General features: G+C 39.4%; 1 protein-coding gene across 1 annotated transcript in view; it reads left to right on the forward strand.

Annotated features, from left to right (window-relative positions):
* Positions 1–238: 238 nt before the first annotated feature.
* pex5la (peroxisomal biogenesis factor 5-like a) overlaps positions 239–19,899 on the forward strand; it is a 106,526-nt gene continuing 86,865 nt past the window's right edge. The window contains exons 1-2 of the mRNA XM_028587723.1: positions 239–261; positions 1,281–1,407. Of these exons, the coding sequence (XP_028443524.1) occupies positions 239–261; positions 1,281–1,407 (150 nt within the window). The remainder of the gene's footprint in view (positions 262–1,280; positions 1,408–19,899) is intronic.

A 19,899-nucleotide genomic window follows, 5' to 3' on the forward strand; every position in this document is an offset into this window, starting at 1 on the left:
TATTATTAATTTTAGTCGTAATTAAACTTTGTCCGTACTTAGACCCACACAAACTGCTCAGCTCACAAATCATTTCACCAAAGAATCCATTTTTAAAAGTCCTTCCAATTGATCGAGGAGCACAAGAGCAGTCTGAGAGAGGGTGGGGGTTGTGACCCTATTTCTGGGTTTTGATGTGTGTGTGTGTGTGTGTGTGTGTGTGTGTGTGTGTAGAATAAGGAAAGTTATGAGGCTCACCATGGGTGGACATGTACTGGAATGGTTGGAGCCAGCTTTGTGTGTGTGTGTGTCTGTGTGTGTGTGTGTGTGTGTGTGTGTGTGTGTGTGTGTGTGTGTGTGTGTGTGTGTGTGTGTGTGTGTGTGTGTGTGTGTGTGTGTGTGTGTATACCTGCTTCTCTGCTTCTATACCACCATAATACTATATGTGTTCTCTGACAAGGTGACACTGCCTGACACTTGACAAGGTGTTCGACAGCATTTGCAGGATTTTTCAACATGGTTTGTTTTACACAAATTAGAGGTAAAGCTGGGTGATGTTTTCTACAGAGGACAGTGCAATGACACCAACACATTTTACACATAAAGGTATTTAAATCAATTTAGTGGATTATTTAGCGCCTTAAAATATATGTGACCCTCCCTGAAAAAAAGCAAAATGATCTGTTGCTCCAAGAAGATATAAATATAAAGAATATCATGTTAGTCGTTTCTCACCTCGCGGATGTCAGGCATTCACCTCCCCTCCCGCTATTTATTTTGCAAGGGCACCGTTGCTGCATCCCAGGCTTAGCACCGCCCAAGACGATCATGATTGGTTTAAAGAAATATAAACAAGCCAGAGCATTTTTTCCCACATACCAGAACGTTGACTTGTGCAGCCAGACCATTCGCCAGCGCTTGCACAGCGCTGTGGATATAGGTCTTGCAATGCAAGACTAATGTAATAGTAAACGCTCAATGCACAATTAACAAACACAAGCAGTGCATTTATTTTGGAAAAACTAAAAGTTTCTATGTTTAAGTTGATACTTTTTGTTGTATAGTAACTTGTACCTGACAAGAATTCAAGCTGACTACACCTGCTGTTCTTTCACAGGGAGGAAACTACCACCTTTTGACCTCACCTCATCACCTTTCAAGTGTTTGATACCATAAAGATATGATCGCAACAAAAGGCTCTAAATGCTCTAACAGGATCTAGAGAGGCAAATCATAACTATAGCAACACATTTACTGTATGTTGCAACATACCTGTTCTTTTGCTTTTGTGACTCTCCCAGCAGGAAACACAGTCTGGAAGGGCCTTTCTACTGGACTTGCATCGATACTTCAGGTAACATCTCCCTGCTCCTGGCTGCAGAGAAGAATGAAACTGATGTCATTCAGAAGAAATGCCACAAAACACAGGTAACAATGCAAGAATAACAAATGCATGAATACAGTTGAGTTTCAGTGTTCGTTCTTGTCCTTAGAAACAGCAGTTGACAATCTCACCTCAAGCTTTTAACAATCAAGTGATCTTTATTAGCAGAATGAGTTGTCATAGAAACAAAGATGTCACATTTTTCTGAGCTCTTTGATAAATTCTCATTCATGGTGGCACAAAGGTCGCCTTCAAAGCTGAACAAGCTCATGTGAAATTAAAAGCTGCAAAACAACCAAATAGACCGTAAGATTTTTTGTCATAATTAGTGTTTTTGCAACTGGCAAGTTACTTAAAGTATTTAAGTTTTCAGGATTAAAGAAAAGCAGCTTTGTTTTTACTGTAGCCAGCGTGTAGTTTTCATATAACCAACGTTTTATGGTAAGCTTTAATCATCAACATGACAAATTATGAAGCTTTCACACAGCAACATTACGCCTGTGTATGTGTGTGAGTATATCACTAAAAGTCTATCCAGCTTATTATCCCATTGTTCTGTTGTGTGTTGGGAGGTCACAGAGGTGTTATTGGCTGTCACCACTGACAGGCGGCACTGAGAGTGGATCACACCATCTCTCTGTCAGCCTAAAAGCCTGAATACACTGCACCCGGTCAAAACACACACCGGGCATGCAGCCAACTTTGAGGGGATTTACACAAGAGGAAAAGACAAAACACTGATGTTAAATCCTTTGTAAGCCAAATGTAATTATTATTATTTGTCATGCAGCTTGGATATGAAAATATCTGTGTCACACTTGGCACAAATGTTACTTTTTTTTTTTTGTTCAGATCTAAATCCAGCTCAAAACACAAAAAGCTGGCTTGTGTAATGTTGTCCTGGTCACAAATTCATGTCAATCTCAATTTCTTTCTCTCCTATAATCTAGCCCTTCCTGTCTTCACCACCACATCACAACTCGAATAGGCCTCTAGTTTGAATGCAGCAAATGTTAATGTTTAATTCCCAAAGCAAAACGTTGGTTTGCAAGACACCTCGCATGTGAATCAGTACAGAAGGACGTGGAGATAATAAAAAATAATGGGGTGTGGTGGGTTGCCTCTGCACAAGCAATACACTGTATCATAACCTTTAAACATAACATTATATCAGATCAGTAAAGTTTGCATTTAACCATAACCTTGCAGCCTCCAGACAGATTAAACAAGATTTTCCTCTGAACAATAACAATAACCCATGAGTAACTAGTGAATATTAATATATTATCTCAAAAAGAGACATCTTTCCTACACTTTCAAATTTGTAAACAAGATGTATTACAGCAAAAATAACATGGTGATTGCTATAATATAGTGGAATACCAATTCTAAAAAAGAATTGTTTTTTGTTTACCCTCTCATTTCTAACAGGGATTTGAAAAGTTATGGGTCTTCTGCGCTCACTTCCTGTACCTCATGATTTTCCTCTGTCACTCAGTCTTGAATTAGTGTGTATGTTATATTGTTGGTCTCCCTACAGGTTGTCTCATTGGAACTACGGCTTGCGCTAAAAGTTACATAGTTTTGCTTTAAGGAACTCCACATACACACACAGGGTTTTCCCTACCATTAAACGTTGCAGTAAGGTAACAGGATACCTAAATTAGCATCTGTGTGAAACTTAGGTAGTTATCAACCTGCTGCGACAATTACCCACCCTCGGGCTACACATTGTGGATCTCTCCCCCCCCCTCATATCTCATCTCATCATATCTCCATGCCTTTGTTCTGAAGGTGTCAGATTTCTATTCATCAGAATGAGCCAGCAGATGAGACAGGAGGCGGAGAGAGTGACAAACTGATCAGATACAGGGATGGGTGGTGATGGCGCAGTGGATATGACACATGCCTATGGTGCAGGAGATCGGGGTTCAATTTCCACTGCGATACATCAACCAACGTGTCCCTGAGCAAGACACTTAACCCCTAGTTGCTCCAGAGGCGTGTGACCTCTGGCATAAATAGCAATTGTAAGTCGCTTTGGATAAAAGCGTCAGCTAAATGACATGTAATGTAATAATGACTAACATTGTTGTGGATGAGGAGCTTGTTCATGTGCGAGCCAATGTAACTGCCACGACAACTTGTTCAACGTACTGTGGGTGCAGGATTTATGGTGTAATGCTGCTGGAAGAGTCAAAAAGGTGAATGCACAAGATACCGATTTCAATAACGATTGAATGTTTCATTCAGCCATTGACTGATTTATCAAGTGGGTCATCCTTCAACTCTTCATATTCATTCAAAAGGCTGCACACATAGAACATAATGTATTTTTGAACAGTAAAAAAACCAACAATGTACATTCATGGTTTTAATCAGGGTCAAGTGCATCTACTGCATCAGTGCACTTCTGTCTTGATGAAAGAGTCAAGTAAGGGCTTATGTTCAGCATGGAAACACGAGTCACCTGCCAAATCCTGCAATGTTTAGGCCACGACACACGATCTTTCTACTTCAACAACTAACAGGTTATAAATTAAAATGACTTACTTTACTAGCATCAGCAGTTCTTTTTTATTTTATTTAACACTTTACAAAACAAACAGCCAAGGTGTTTATCAAGTGTCAGTAGTCTTGTTTTGAGTATTGATAGTACAGTCATCGATACATAAAAAGGAATTGAGTGCATACACTTCTTGCTCATTTGCTTCTGTTGTGTGCAAGTGCATAGCCATCCCTTTATTACAGAAAATTCACACAATACATGTTTTTGTTATTTACCATTTCAACAGTCCAGTGTTTTAACGTGCATTATTAAGAGAATAAACGTCAGGCAAATCATCTGGTGATAATGAAATGTGTTCAGAAGTAGCTCTAATGATGCATTCACACAACATATTGCTCTCCATTTTTCACATGGTAGTAAATTAGTTGCTTTTAATCATAAAACATATCAGAATTGGTGATTATATCCTTAAATTATTTGGTATTGGAGTGAAACCAATTCATCACCCTCTTCTAGCACTACTTCATCCTTTACACACTCCATGGTTTCCTCATTCTAAACAGCTTATCCTGTTCGAGGTCACAAGGGGCTGTAGTCTGGTGTCTATATTCTGGAAATAAACCTGCAGTGCCTGCAGGTAACCCACAGCAAGAACATGACCCTATATAGTGCTTATCAACAAGCACAAAAAGAAGCAATCAAAAGTATTTCAGTCATAGTACAAAGCACTTTGCACTATTTATATTGCCCTGTTATCAACATTGTTAGTGCTACATGGTCTCTGATTGTGTTTTCTGCCATGCTGTGAGGAATAGAGCTCCTTTTGGCATTAGCTCAAGAGGATCCTTAATAAAATACAAATAATCTCTATAGCTGCGAGATTGACCTTGCCACAAATAGTAAAGTGCACAGATAAAAGGAGAGGCACTGAGGGGGTCAACATTGTTTGAAGGCGCTCACAGCTCAATGGGCTTGTGAATGCAACCTGCTTTTGTCGGCCACCAAACAACTAAATGCAGCAAAAGCAGGCTATTTGCATTCTAAACACTAACAATCAGTGGGTAGTGATATCAAAGCAATGCAGACCCCTTCATCTACTTTTGTATTCATCAAGAAAAATCTGCTGGGCTGCATTTTCTGATAAACATAACTACTTCTGCATTATGAATATTCCTAGTTTGGTTAATCTGAAGCAGTTTGATGAATGGGATTTCTGTGTACGCCTCTATTCTGCTGAGGGAATATTTGAGAAACATAAATTATGAATCGCATGCCGTGCATAGATAACCGTGGTAATGAAGCCGGCAAAACAACTGGATAGGCTACATATTTAAAGAGGCTACTTCCTTTGTGGACATGTCATCTGGGCATTAAAGATGCAGACGTTGTGATAGCCCAACATTAGAGAGGGCTGCATGGTGAGTGGGTTGGAGAAGAGAGCATTATCTGGCCAGTATTATGGGGGTTAATGTTTGCAAGAAACCAGAGCTGGCAGGGCAAGGCTGATGTAACATGATGGCAAATGTAAGCTTTACTGTGAATGTTGGGAGGCTAATAATATTCACATGCTAAATGTATTCAGCATCAGAAAATACACAGAAGCACATGGGATGGGATTAACAGTTGCTTTCAAATGTCTACAAAACAACCTCTTTAATCACACCTGAAACAGGACTGAAACATTCTCTTGCAGTACAAACCGTAAAACCATGGCAAAGGTAGCATTTACCCCCCAAAGAAATAACATCTGCTAAATGTTTCTTTTCTCCAAATTAGTTTCTCTGTAATTAGACATTCCTGCTTCAGTGGGACACATTTCTGCCTACACCATCCAGTTTCTCTGCAACATTAGCCTCGTGATACCAAGCTACAGACGTGAATCAGGCTATAATTTACCTAAGGAGAGAACAAGGCCAATGCATGCTGTTTAATCCTCCAATTCATCATGGTTAACCAATACCTTTGTTTAATCAAACTCCAATTGGAGTCAGTTCTCTGCAGACACTGATAAAGAAACAGTATATCACAGGTCCTGACTGTCATTAAAGCACTGAAAGAACATTTCAACCGTTGGCCATGTGAGCTTTTAGATCCACTTACTGACCGGTGTCTAGATGACTGGTTGCAGCTTCACCTCTTTGTGTTGAGTACATGTTTAAGGTTATGATTAGCCAACTTGTACTGTTCACTAGATATACATGGTGATATCTGGCCCCAGTTTGTGCCTCTTGAGTATTATAATTACATCACACTTGTCACAGGACTAAGCAGCAGTTTTTCCACAAATGAAATACCAAATAAAAAACACAGATATAGGTTGTTAATACACAAGTAAAATATGTAAATTGTGGCCAGTCTTTTAACATTAACATATTTAATATAATAATAATAATATCATCACAAAAGCTGGTGTATTCCTTCACCCAAGGCGCAGCAGACGCTCAAAGGGAAATGTGTTTGTCGGGGTGTAAACTGGTACAAAATGTCTGCCACTCTAGATCATTTGACATCATTTGTTTGCTCTATTAACTTTTTGTCATTCTCCTCTTCAGCTCTGTGTTTTGTTGGCTCACTGTTAATGACTTAGGTGTTAGCGTGATAGTTACACTGTGTGCTAAATCAAAATAAATCACATTTTGTCTGAGGGGACCTGATGGAGCATGTAGGTTTCAGGTGTTGGGTTTGTTGTAAAAAAATAAATAAATAAATAAAAGTAGTAGAAATCACATACAACTGCAGTGTGACCAAACAGAAGTTCAAGAATCAGCTCTGTGGTGCACAGTTCATTGTTATCGTTAATCAAGCAGAAAGACAGATTCTTCCTATATTAGTCTGAATAACTACAGCACCGAGGTCTCTCCGGTTACGAGTACAGAACAAATAACACTTCTTTTAATAGGTTTGTTTGTATGAAACACACACACACTTTCAGATTGTTGGGTAACACTGACTGAAGGTCAGATCTGTCTCAAGGAAACAAAGCATGATGGTGACATCACTCCACTCTATTGCACTGTAAGAACAAACACACAATACCCAGACTGACAAATGGCAGAGGACATAAGACAGCAGCAATTTCTATTTGTTCGTGAATTGAGGTACAGAATTGCGTTGACTGACAAAATCTGTGACCTGTTGCTTGAGGGAAAATGACAGTTACAGGCTGAGCAGTATGCTTCACTGTAAGACATGTATAAACTGAATTTATATGAGGCACTACTTTGAGAGCACAAAGTGCTTTGTACTCTGCTCTATGCCATATTGTGTGAACAGTGCAGTAGCCTAAATTCTGTTCAACAAAACTTGACAATCCCTTACTGTGTGTGCTTTGCCCATATGTTCAGCTTCAGCAGCGGGACATTATTGGAGGGAGTCCAAGTCCTACCTTAACTTGAATTAAACCCACTGTGACGTCACATGATGTACCTATCAGACAATAGATGATACATGAGATAAAATAGAGATTTACATTTTTAATCATAAAATTTGTCTGTTGAATTTGGTATACGTCTGCTCCTAATGGGCTCACCAAATGTGCCAACTGCATCTATTTTTGTCCTCATTCATAATATTCGGCCACTGATTCACATGAAACACTTCGAAGCCAGAGATCAACATATGCTGACATGTGTCTAAGGTTTATATTTTTAGAATTTAAAGACTTGTCCTGAGAGGCTAACTCAAAAATGGGCATAACCATCTGTGATCCAGCTTTAAATGCTCACAGGTAATGACTGAATTATGGCGGAGTGAATACATAGAGCCTGTATTGCTCACAATATGTTTTTTGCACTAGAAATATTACTGCTGATGATCAAAAAGAGGGTGTCAATTCTTTAAATGATCACTTATCATAATTATTATAAACACTCATCTGAAGAGGCACTATGCGTGCCTCTTCAGGTGTGATTCTCTCATCAAAGTAATTAAGTAAAGCCTGAGTGTCTTTATTCAAAATCAATTCACATAATATTCCTGCTTTAAATGCTGCCAGATGAAAACCTCATACCCGAAGGTTTTGTGATTAAAATGTTTTCAGACAGATAGCATGCTTGTCTATAATGAGCTCTAATAGCTTTAAAATGAACAGGGCAAGTGGGATAACCACATACTTGTGCATTAGCTTCTCTACTTTAACTTTATCCACACTCAATGTAGGATAATATTGAACCTCTCTTTACATCAATATAGTTTGAGTTCTTTAACCTCTGCGGCATATGAAACATGTTCAAAAGAACAAGAAGGCTCTGTGAGGCTGTACGCAGACACAGCGGTGCTTTGCGCAAAAGCTAACATCACCATGCTAACATGTTCACAATGACAATGGTAGCATGGTTAGCAGGTAAGGTTTACCATGTTCATCATCTTAGTATGTTAGCATGCTAAATGTTGGCTAATTAGCACTAAACAAAAATCACAGGGATTTTTTGTTTGTAGGTATATGATATGTTACATGTATTATTTTATAAACTAAAGAATATATAACACAAAAACATTTTTGACCTGATGTTAGTGCTGATAATTAAAGGAAATTGCCAATTAAATAGGATTCATGCATTGGGAAACATGAATGTCTGTGCCAAATTTTGTGTCAATTCAACTTGTAGAGATAATTCACTAAATAAGTGAACAATTTGACCTCCCTATTTCTCTTTACATGTCCAAATCAATAACTAACTGGACGGGTCTCACAACACTGAAGCCCTCTTCAGGAAGGGACAGAGCAGACTGTTCTTCCTGAGGAGACTCAGATCCTTTGTTTCCTGCAAATCATCTATCAGTCTGTTGTAGCCAGTGCTCTGTTCTTCACTATGGCGGTGGTGGTATCAAAGCTGGTTAGGCCAGCAGACTTAACAAGCTGGCAAGGAAGGTCAGCTCTGTGGTCGGCCTGCAACTGGACAGTCTGGAGTCCGTGGTGGAGAGGAGGATGATGGGCAAAATCAAAATAACCCGTCTCACCCTCTCCATGAGCTGTGGCAGTGGGCAGCTCATTCAGCCACCGGATCATTCCACTCAAGTGCAAAACTGAGCGCTTCAGGCGCTCATTTGTACCTGCTGCTATCAGACTGCACAATGCAGTGTGAACCAGAGACTATAACCCCCCCCCATAAACACACAGAACCATTTCTCCAGTGTCACTAGAGACACTCACACCTCTCCATTGTCTGGACTGATTATATACTGTAAGTTGCCACACTGTTGATATGTATTAAACTATACCATATGATATATTATTTGATATTTTCAATTCTATGTTACATTGCTGTAGTATACTACATATGATCTATCTTAGACAATTTTATACTATTTTATACAGTTTTATTACACAGCTTTGTTGATTCCATGTGTGATATTTCTGAAGAACAGACAACTATTAAATCAATTAAATGATTTTTAAATCAATTTTGTGTCAAATTACCTATTTTGTCAGTAGGTAGTTGTGTAGCTATAGTAGTAGGTGGCTTTTAAAAAACAATTGCAACAAAAAGTGTGAATGGATCACCACACATTGTTATTCAGTGAGGATAAGAATGATAGGTTATTTATAATATACTGTAGATGCAGACCTGGATAGATTATAATGTTAAGGCAGAACAGCACACTTTAACAAGTTGCAATAAAGGTAGCCAGCATGGAGCATATTTGATTAGCCTACAGGTCAGGCTGGAAGTTTTATCTCAGGCTGGGATAATTGCAGGTAGATACTAAACTTTACAGGTGTGCTGTGGTTTTTCAAAAACTGTAAACAAAATAGGAATTGTGTTTGTCCACATGGGGCTGATGTTGATGATTTTCTTAAGTACACCCACAATATTTCACACATTTATACCAGATAATGAGCTCTCCTACACAATTACTTGGAAACTATATGAATTGCATAGTTTTGGTTATATTATTGTTTCTTCCACTAATTAGACAACTGGGAACAAAATGTATTTGCTCTTCACTGCAGATACCACACGTTTCAACTTTTAGCATTTAATTAGGAAACTGCACAATACAGTTTGTTTCATAATAATATGATAGCAATAAACTTGCTATGTGTTGTTTACATGACACAAAGGAAGAAAAAAATATTCTACATAACTACAGATGGATACTTTCAAAATAAATCTGGAATAAATGGTGTGGACATTTTTGGACACGTGTTTTCTGTTCTTGTGTGCCTCATTGTGGAGCACGTCAGCACTGGAGGAGGCACCAGAGGGCTGGGTCAGAGGGAGTTAGCAAACAGGAAAGAGAAGCGCACTATAAGAAGAGAACGAAACCCGAGGAGCGTCAAAACATTTAGACCACAGCCGAGAGAGGAGGAAAGGAGAGAGGGAGACAGAAGGAAGGAAAGATACGTGGAAAAAGGCAATGCGTTCAGGATTGAAGACTTAAATCGCGGTGATTTATTTCCTACAAGGACTGCAAAGGCTTGTACTTGTCATAATCCAGCGTCAGCACACTGGGAGGAAAGATAAAACTGAGGTCCGACGACGCACTCCTCTTGCGCCCGGCGCGCCTCGGTGTCCCCGCGCACAGAAATCCTGGATGAGCGCAAAGAGTCCGCTTCAGCACCTGAGGAGAGGACAGCTCCGCTCTGTGCGCTCCTCCGGACCTCCCGTCCGAAAACTCCGATACAGCTTTTAATGTCAACACTTCCAGTCTGACTCTCTGCTTCACAAGTCTGGAAGAAGTCTAAAGATCCGCTGACTGAGAGATCCGCGACTGACTGTGTGCTCAATATGTACCAGGGCCATTTACAGGTAAGAAGCCAGTCTCTTTTGCTTGTTCCTTTTCCACGGAGAACGAACCGTTTCATTTGTGATGGAACAAATGAAGTGACGTGAACAGGGCGCACTTCTGCATGCAGCCTAGTTCATACCAAGGGCATTTTTACACAAGGGATATGAGGTAATCACGGTTAGTCCGAGGCAAGTAGAGATTTCTGCAGATCAACTAACTCTACGCTGACAGAGCCATGTATGTTTGAGGGACGTTTGCTCGGAAAACAGCGGACAAATAGCCAAGGAACTACAAATGCACTTACTCTACTTAGTCAGCTACAGTCTACATGATTTCTTATAGTAGAAAACAGAGAGAGAGAGAGAGAGAGAGAGAGAGAAAGAGAGAGACTAATGAACCTGCCGGTAATTGACTAATGTAAACAGGAGGTATACCTATACCGGTTTAAGCAGGGCAGCCTTGACACTGGGGACAACGAGTCATTAGTTTTTTTTTATGCTTATGCTCACGTGACGTCATGCAAACTGACGTCAATTTCCATATAGCAAACTGCAGTGGCTACTAAGAGACTAAAACTCCCAACATCAAAAATTGGGGACAAGAAAACACAAAATGTTCAAAACATGACAGGAAAGCTAGAAACATACAAAAATTAATCTAACTTGATCATGCCTACAGAATTTAACTGCTCTCCAGAGTTTTCCCAACACTGCACGTTTGATGTACAATAATCACACCTTGTCATTTGGACACAATAAGCTCATAGTGGAAAACAATAATCCTTCCTCAGTGGTTAATTATAGCCTCTTTTTAATGTTAGATGCGTGAATTGTTGGTTGACAGAGAAACTTCAGCTCCCAGACGGTTGATAGTGCAGCCTAATAAAAAAATCACTCCTGAGTCAGTACTCGGGAGCATTAAAGACCAACAGTTAATATTTCATGATATATTACTAAGGCAGCAGTATTCATTGAAAATGCATGGAAAGGCGGTCAGCAGCTCTCTTCTGGATTACCACCGTTGTGTTTTTTTAAGGTTCAATGAAAAACATGCGATACGGAGTCATGGTAAAAGACATAATCTAAGAATAAATACATGTTTTATATTTTAATCACAGTTTTCCATGTTCCATCCCATAATGTTTAAATTATCTCACACGTTATATGTTCTTCATCACATGCATCCAAGTCATTACACTGTGGCTTGTTTAGATCATAACTGAAACAAGATATGGCTCCTTCTCGAATTCTATATGGGGCTAATTTAGCAGCAAATGTCCAGTAAATGCAAAGCAGATGCTCTGTCAGTAATGGATCTTTTGCCACGACACTCGCTTGCATAACAGGTGCATTTATCATGATGCTGACAACACTTTCTTCTTAGTCAAGTCTGCATGTGTATATGAAATCAGAGCTACCTGAAATTTGTGAGTAATAAAGCCAGAACTTTGTCAGATAGAGAGTAGAAATAACGTATTGTTTGTGTGAGGAACGGGTGGGGTTTGTTATGTCATAACAGCTATGGACAAATATAGTTAATATAGTAAATTTAAAACTTTCTGATCAACATGGAACTCTTATTTTAAAATAAATGCTCAAAAACACATTATTTTTGTATTTCATGATTTAAATCTCATAGTGATGTTTGTGCAAAAGTTATAGATTTAGATGAGGGTGCATGCTTTCAGAACAAGGACTTTTTGTAGAGAAACATATTTTTAAGTGCGCTTTGTATGCAAAGTCTTGCATGCATTTTATTTAAGTCACAATATAAGTATTTTTAAAACATAATAAAACATTACATGAATGTTTAATATGCCCTCTAAAAATCTTTTTTTTAATATTTCACTGTGTGGATGTGACCTCTGAATGCAGGATCCGGGCATAAATCATTGAGAGTTGTGAGTCTCCATAGCTTGAAATTTAAATGAAGCTCATACTGTACACACTTCTTGATGTAACAGCAATGCAGCTTCCGTCAGTCGATCATAACCAGAGCTATCAGATTTCCTTCCTCAAAGTAGATACACTTGTAAGTCCTTTTTTATTACACGATTGTCAGTCAGCAAGATTTGTCAGCTTAAAGTGTTGTAGCTCAGGAAGCTGTTGGCTGTGGGAACAAGATAAGGATGTCCTATCTCTTTTTGTCATGGTATCATTCATTTGTTGACCTTGTTTCTCACTGGCCGTGTGTGGGTTAATGTGGCAGTATAATCCATGGAGCGTAAAGTATTTCCATAAACACTCTTTTTGCATCATTGCTGCAGATTCACACACACTGATACAATATTGGGTGAATCAAAAATCTTGGCATTAGTTTTTAACGAACAACGCCAAATCTTGTCCTCATGCTAGATTGGGCTTCTGCATGGGTAATATAACAGCTTGGCATGACCAGTGCTGCTTGGCAGAAATATAATGCTGGACTTGTGTCTTCAGAAGTATCATGAGTTTGTGTGGATAAAGGTATTATCAGCATCTTATAGTAGTTACCGATTTTTGTTGTGCGTAAAACAAAGTGTGTCCATTTTTAGTGAGCAGAGGATCACCTTACTGTATCAAGTGTTGGAAATGACACTGATTGATGCAGTTAAAGAAAAGCAATTCAGAGGTGTGGCTGTCAGCCTCATTGCTCTTCCTGTGAAGGTGCAACTGAAGATGCTGCGAGGTGAGCTGATTCAGCATGGCATCTTTATCAAACAAAAAGCTACAAGAGAGTTAATGGACCGTATATTTTATGCTTTGATGTACTACATATAAGAAAGACCTTGAGATTGTCTGCATCCATACTCCCTCAGATGGCACTTTCCCATTTTTGACATTATAGATTGCAGAGTAATTGTTGTAGTGGTTTCCCTGCTTCGGTATTCATGTTTACAGTGAATCTAATTATGGGAGCGCTTGTACTGTGTGCATAAAAGACATCCTGGATTAATGGAAGTGATGCTCCAAGGCCTTTGGATATTTGCTCTGTTAAGCATAACATGATTACATAATTTGATTACCGTATACCAAGTTCCCCGGGGAAGAACTTGGATGGATGCTATCATTGATCAGAAGTAGATCAAGCCTCATAAGATCTCAGTCAGTACACACCATATTTTCATTAAGCTCCTGATTTGTTGAAACAGTTTGGTTTGTTGGGTGAAAGACTATTTGTTAAGAGGTTGCCCTCCAGAACTCTGCAAGAGTAAATAGGCCACTGATACAATATTAAAATGTTGAGAAAAGAGTGCAGAATCTTGTTTTCTGTTCTGTTTTGGTGGTATGTATATTTGTGGCAACCCAGTGCGTCCCTTTGTGATTTTGTTTTCTCCTCATTGTACACCAAAGCCCTGTTAGATTCTTCCTAACCTGACTTCATAGAAAGTCTTGATGCTGACACATTAAAAGGCAATTAATTAGCATAATCAGATGTCTTTTATGGAATGCAACATAACATATTCCAATTAATGCTAAAAGAAAAATGTATATGTGCTTCAATGAAGAGATGCAGAATAATCAACCAACAGAGCACAGCAATTAACCAGTTGACAGACAAGTCGACAGTGCATCACAACACCAGCAGGAGTCTATGCAAGCATGCACCTTACACCACAATACAAGCATTCATTAATCGTAGTTGCACAGTTGATCAGGCGATCGTTCGTGACCTCTGATTTAAGTCTACTAAAGCTTCATTGTTCACTGCACAGCCATGGTGGTCAGCTACAGGCATGACATAGGGGTCTTTTCCCACAGAGACAGTTTCAGTCTCCTTGATTTAATGAACCATGGTCATGATTAAGAGTGATTTAATAGGCCCGACTATTTCAGGAGCAGGATAATGAGTGAAATCAGGTGGCATCCGGCTGGAACGAAAGCTCCACAGACAGTACTGCTCTCCTTGTTGGAGATGTGCAGTAGGGAAGGAAACTAAATGTCTACAAGATGTAAGAAGTCTAAAGCTGATCAGTCGCTGTAGTTTGGAGCATACAGTAGATCCAGGGAAATTATGAGAAATGAGCACCACTAAAATGTTAACTAGAGAAATAAATATATTTCCACACCAAAAGATAATTAGAAGGAACAGTTTGTTGCTCTGAAAGGTACAGTATGTCTGTGGAATCGAGAGTACAGTGGAGATAAAGATTTTTTCCCCAATAAATTCCCAACAAAATGTCAGATAGTGTTTAACTGAAGAGCAATTCACTTTTCAGCCTTTTTAGTCAAACAGGAACAAAATCTTACTTTAAAGAAGCTAGTTCCTTTAAAGACAGTTACACACCAACCAGACAGCCAACCGTCGGCAGAAAAGCCAGTCGGACTGATCAGTCTCCCCCGAGTTGGTCCAAATCCAAAAAGTGGACGGAATATGTCTCCATAACAGCAGGCGGCGCTAACCTGTATTGTTGCCCAAAAAATGAAAACCGGCAACTGATTGGACGAACGCGTCACATGGGTTTGTTTTCTCTTGAAATTCAATTCATGCTGGCTTGTTCAGAATACGATCTCATATTGTACTGAAATAGTTCACTGAAACATGTTTCTGAAATCATTTTAAGCGAGAAATAGGCCATGCAGTTGCTGAATCTGTCTTCATTTCAGCTCAACAAATGTCAGTTTAAAAGATTTTTGTCAGATTTTGAGAGACTCTAGTCACGCTCATTCCGTTCACCATTTCCGGGTGAGTCTCCTGCCCCGTCTCCGACTGAACATGTCAGGTCAGCCAAAATGAACGCCGACAGCGACACTTAAACATCACAACAAACATAATCATGTTGCGGTAGAGGAATATAATAGGGATATTATTAATGTACATGCTCAATGCACATTATCTGACTTTGTACTTGTGCCACAAAATTTGCAATAGTACTGTAAATTTAAATTTAAATATTAATTTGAACGCTGTGTTTGGAGGATTTTAAATAACCTCACACCAAAAGCGCAAATTTGACATTACTCAGAGTAAGGCCAATATTGGCAAAGGAGAAGGACTGTTTGTGATCATTTACATTCAGATCTGTAGCAAACTTATTGGCTGCGCTGGAAGGTTATGTGCTGATCTACATTTTGCACACGTTTCACTCTTACGAACTTTTGTCTGAAACCAGCGTTGGAGTTACTCTCGCCCCCTCCATCTTTTTACAGACATTTTAGTAAATGACTGTGGTCACACGTGCTATTATTTGAAGGTGCTTTATATACTGTCTCTTTCTGCTCACAAATAAAGAAACAAATGTTAAAAGACAGTGATGTTTGCAAATAAACCAGATAAACAACCTAAAGGATTCCCATTGTGCCGTTGTGCTCACAAAGGTGGCTGGCATCCAGTCCTCAGTCACTGGTACAGTGGGGGGCATAATGGGAATCCCTCCCTGGTTGTGTAGTTAAGGCTCTATAGAGGCCCTGAGCAGCTTGTGGAGCTCATAAAGCAGACTAGAGGGGGACTGAGAGGGATTCAAGCATACATCAGCAGCAGTTGTGCTATAAGCTGATTGAGTGGTTGTTGTTCTTGCTTACATAGCATGGGAATTTGGTCATTTTGCCATTCACTGCCATCTGCGCTCTCCTAACACCCATCCTATAAAATCATTAAAAATGAAAAAAATGAAGGTTGGGGACAGATGTGGGTGTGAATGATGAAAGTGGATATGACAGGTGGGGGTGAAGGGAGTGGAAGGAGGAGAAAATGGCATATTACTGTCATGGTGCTCAAACAAAGTCAGTTATTTTATTTTATGTTTATGTTTATTTCATGTACCCTTTTATCAAGTCCCTAATCTGTCTCTCAGCCATAATTTCACATCACGAATTCCTGCTGTCTGACTGTGATTATGACCTTACCCATGACCTCCCGTGTCTCCGCCATACATTGAGCTACAGTTCATTATAGTCAAAGTTTGACAGTAGGAGTGTGTGTCTGTGTGCAGTTATGTGTGTGAGACTTCATGTCAATCTCTGTTCCCTGTTTGAGAATCCATGGTTAAAATCCTGATTGAAGTTTTAAAATCCAGAGCTGTGACGAGATTGAAATGATGATTGGCTTCCTGAGTATTCATGTCCTGTCATCGTGCCCCTCACAAAGCAGACTGTCAAAAATGTAAACTTGTCAGTGACTAATAAAGCTTTTAGACTAATTACTTAGACCGGTTTACATCTTCCTTTTGACAAGGATTCATAAACCCAAAGTGAAGCATTTATCCATTAAAGTGAAGTGAAAACAAAATTTTGTTTAACTAAAGTTAAACAATATGTTATGGTGTCTCTAATCTATGAAGACAATTGTGCTCTGCTGTTTCCCTCATTATTCAGTATATCAATATAGACTAAAATGTAATGGCCTATTAAACACCTTACAATAGTTATTGACTGATCACTGATGGTCTGCTAAAGGTTACCACAAGCCAATAAAGAAGGGAGATTGTTTTACATAGTTGATATTGCAACTCTTTCCTTTTATCGATCGTTATGGTTTGAGCCATATTATAGATTTTCTGACTGCCATTCATCATTAAGACACACTGCATCAGCAATATATATAAATATGAAGTTAATTGGTTCGTGGTTTGATGTGTTTTGTATGGAAGGAAGTGATTTAAATCAATATGAATATTATTGAAGCTTAATAAGCAAAAGCCCCTTTAACACAGAGATTCCGCAATACTGCCCTAAAGAATATCCGCTATTACTATTTTGTTTTTTACACTGAGTTATGCAGACATAATGCTCCCCCAGTGTGTGATTTTTAGATAGCATGCCGGCATTCTGGGAGCTAAAGAGGCATGGCATGTGACATAACAGCGTCAGGGTCTAGTGTGAGTGTGTGCGTGTAGTCCCGCCATGCCAACTGTCCTGCTACCGACTTAAAGGCAGAACAATTCCGTTAACCCTATTCCATCTCTGTATCTTTTCTACAGAACAGCGAGACAGAATAAAGGCACAACATTCCAGAGTGTTTAAAAGGAGCTAAAATTGTCTTACAGATGTGCAGCTCACTCAAATACTTGCTTGAAAGACAAATAATGATATCAGGCTGTATGTCAGACTTGTGCTGCTTAATTAATGCTCAAATAAACACACACCTTTAAGTTTTGACAAAAAAGGTGACAGAGGATAAGTGTCGTTTACACTATGGTATAGAACCAGCTCACAATCCAAGAAAGTGGGACCGACTTGGCCTGAAACACACACACACACACACACACACACACACACACACACACACACACACACACACACACACACACACACACAAAATGTCAGAGTGTATTAGGCTTCTCAAACACAATGCCTGTATCTGGGAAAGGATATAATCAATGTAAAACACCAAAATTCGCAGCTTCACAGCTCTGCATCATTCTCTCTGCTGAGACTTTTCCTCTGGGTGTCTTTGTGCTCCAAGTCAGTTAACACGGCAGCCCCACATGGAGAGTCCCCTGAGCTACTGTACAAAGCCACATTTTTCCTCCCACAAAAGTAGGACAGCCTCAGCATCTTTGTTACTGGGAGCAGAGGGCTGTGCAGAAGAATGGGTAGCCCATCCATCTCTCTCGCCCAACCCATTCATAACAGTCATTCTCCAACTGGGAATTAATTTGCTCCAGAAACCAGGCGTTTCAGAGCCGGAGTGGAGAGAGCATGTGTTTGGTCCTCTGGGGGGATATGAGTTATCACGGATGAGAGCTGTTGATAAACAAATATGCACTTCACTGTGGCAGATGTGAGCGGGATATTCACCGAGATATTTAAAGGGACCTCCCAGTGATGAGTTAGTGCCTCCCCTCCTTTGTTAAGGTACTAAATACGCAGATTGTGCACTACGTTTGTGACTCTACATCAGAAAGTGGTACAAATTTAACTACAAAAGATTATTTGGCTGTGTTTCTCCTTGAAATGTACTTTTATTATTCACTTACTGTACATCCTAATAGCAATAATACATTATTATTAGTGACTAATCTGCCTATTATTTTTGCCTATATTTAATTGGTTAAACATTTAGGTCTATAAAATGTCAGTAAATAGTGAAAAAAGACCATCACATATTCCCAGATCCTAAGTGAAGTCTTCAAATGTCTTGTTTAATCCGATCAACAGTGCAAACCCAAAGATTCTGAATTTACAAAGATATTAAACAAGGAAAAGCAGCAACTCTTTGGCCCCACTATCAGCATGACTCTAGGGATGGCAATGTTGGTCTGTTGGTCAGTCTACCACTGTGAAATATCGCAGGCAGATGATGACTTGATCAGATGATTTACAGTAAGTAATTTCCTGCTGCCTGATCACTTTATAGTTAATGCAGTTTAAACAAACAGATACACATGCAAGTTATGTTTGGCTCTCTCTTTGTGCTTTGTAGGATACAGCAGATACTGTAAACTGGATAGTGAGAACAGATCCACACATTGTGTAAGGTATATCCAAAGGCTACGTGGGTAACACATGAAACTCTGCTCTTGTCTTCATCATGGCTCATTCTCATCACTGTATTTGCTGGGAGAATCTGTTTTTGCACCTGGAGCAAGAGATACTCATCTTTTGATTTGCCGACTCCCGACATCCTGCCTCTGGGTTTGAACCTAGCAACTCTATCTTCACCCTCAGCCTTACACAATAGCTCTTCGTCTCTCTCTCGTCTGTGATCTTGTCAGATAATTGCAGGACGCTCGGCAAAAAACAAAGTCTGCATATTATCACACCAATTAGCGTGTACCCACAAATACCAATCACCTCCCTCTCATGATCACGACTAATGATAATTTCTATGCTTTCTGTCACAGCTCTGTACTTACAACCTGAGCGCTACTACAGTTTACAGCAACAATAAAAAAAAAGCAAGCTGTTTGCAGAAAAGTCGATATACAGTATAATGAAACGTAAACTGAAGCTGCTCTAATTTCCCTTAAATTACTTTCAATAGCTTTTTGCCACATGAACCAATACTTTGTCTCTCTCTTTGGCTCTCCTGTGTTAGGCTGAGGTGGAAATAGAAATCTTTGATGTTATTTGTACATGCTGAATGAAGGATGATGTGTGGAGGATAATGATACTGTAGCTGAAAAATGTGGCAATTTAACATTATTTGCAAAGACAGACAGAGAATGTGTGAATGTGGAATTTGATGCAGATGGATTTATAGCAGTTGTTCCTCTAAGTGAAGAAGTAAAGGAGGCAAGAGGTAAGTTATACCACTTTCCTTGAGTTGTTCAATAACTATCTCAAATCCAGTGTAGTGTATTTAAGTGTCTATGCACCATAACTTTCTGTAGGAGTTTGTCTGTTGGAAGCGGGTGAGAGGGAATTGCCTTGCA

Source organism: Perca flavescens, chromosome 9, assembly GCF_004354835.1.
Source record: "Perca flavescens isolate YP-PL-M2 chromosome 9, PFLA_1.0, whole genome shotgun sequence".
In the NCBI taxonomy this organism is placed as follows: Eukaryota; Metazoa; Chordata; class Actinopteri; order Perciformes; family Percidae; genus Perca; species Perca flavescens.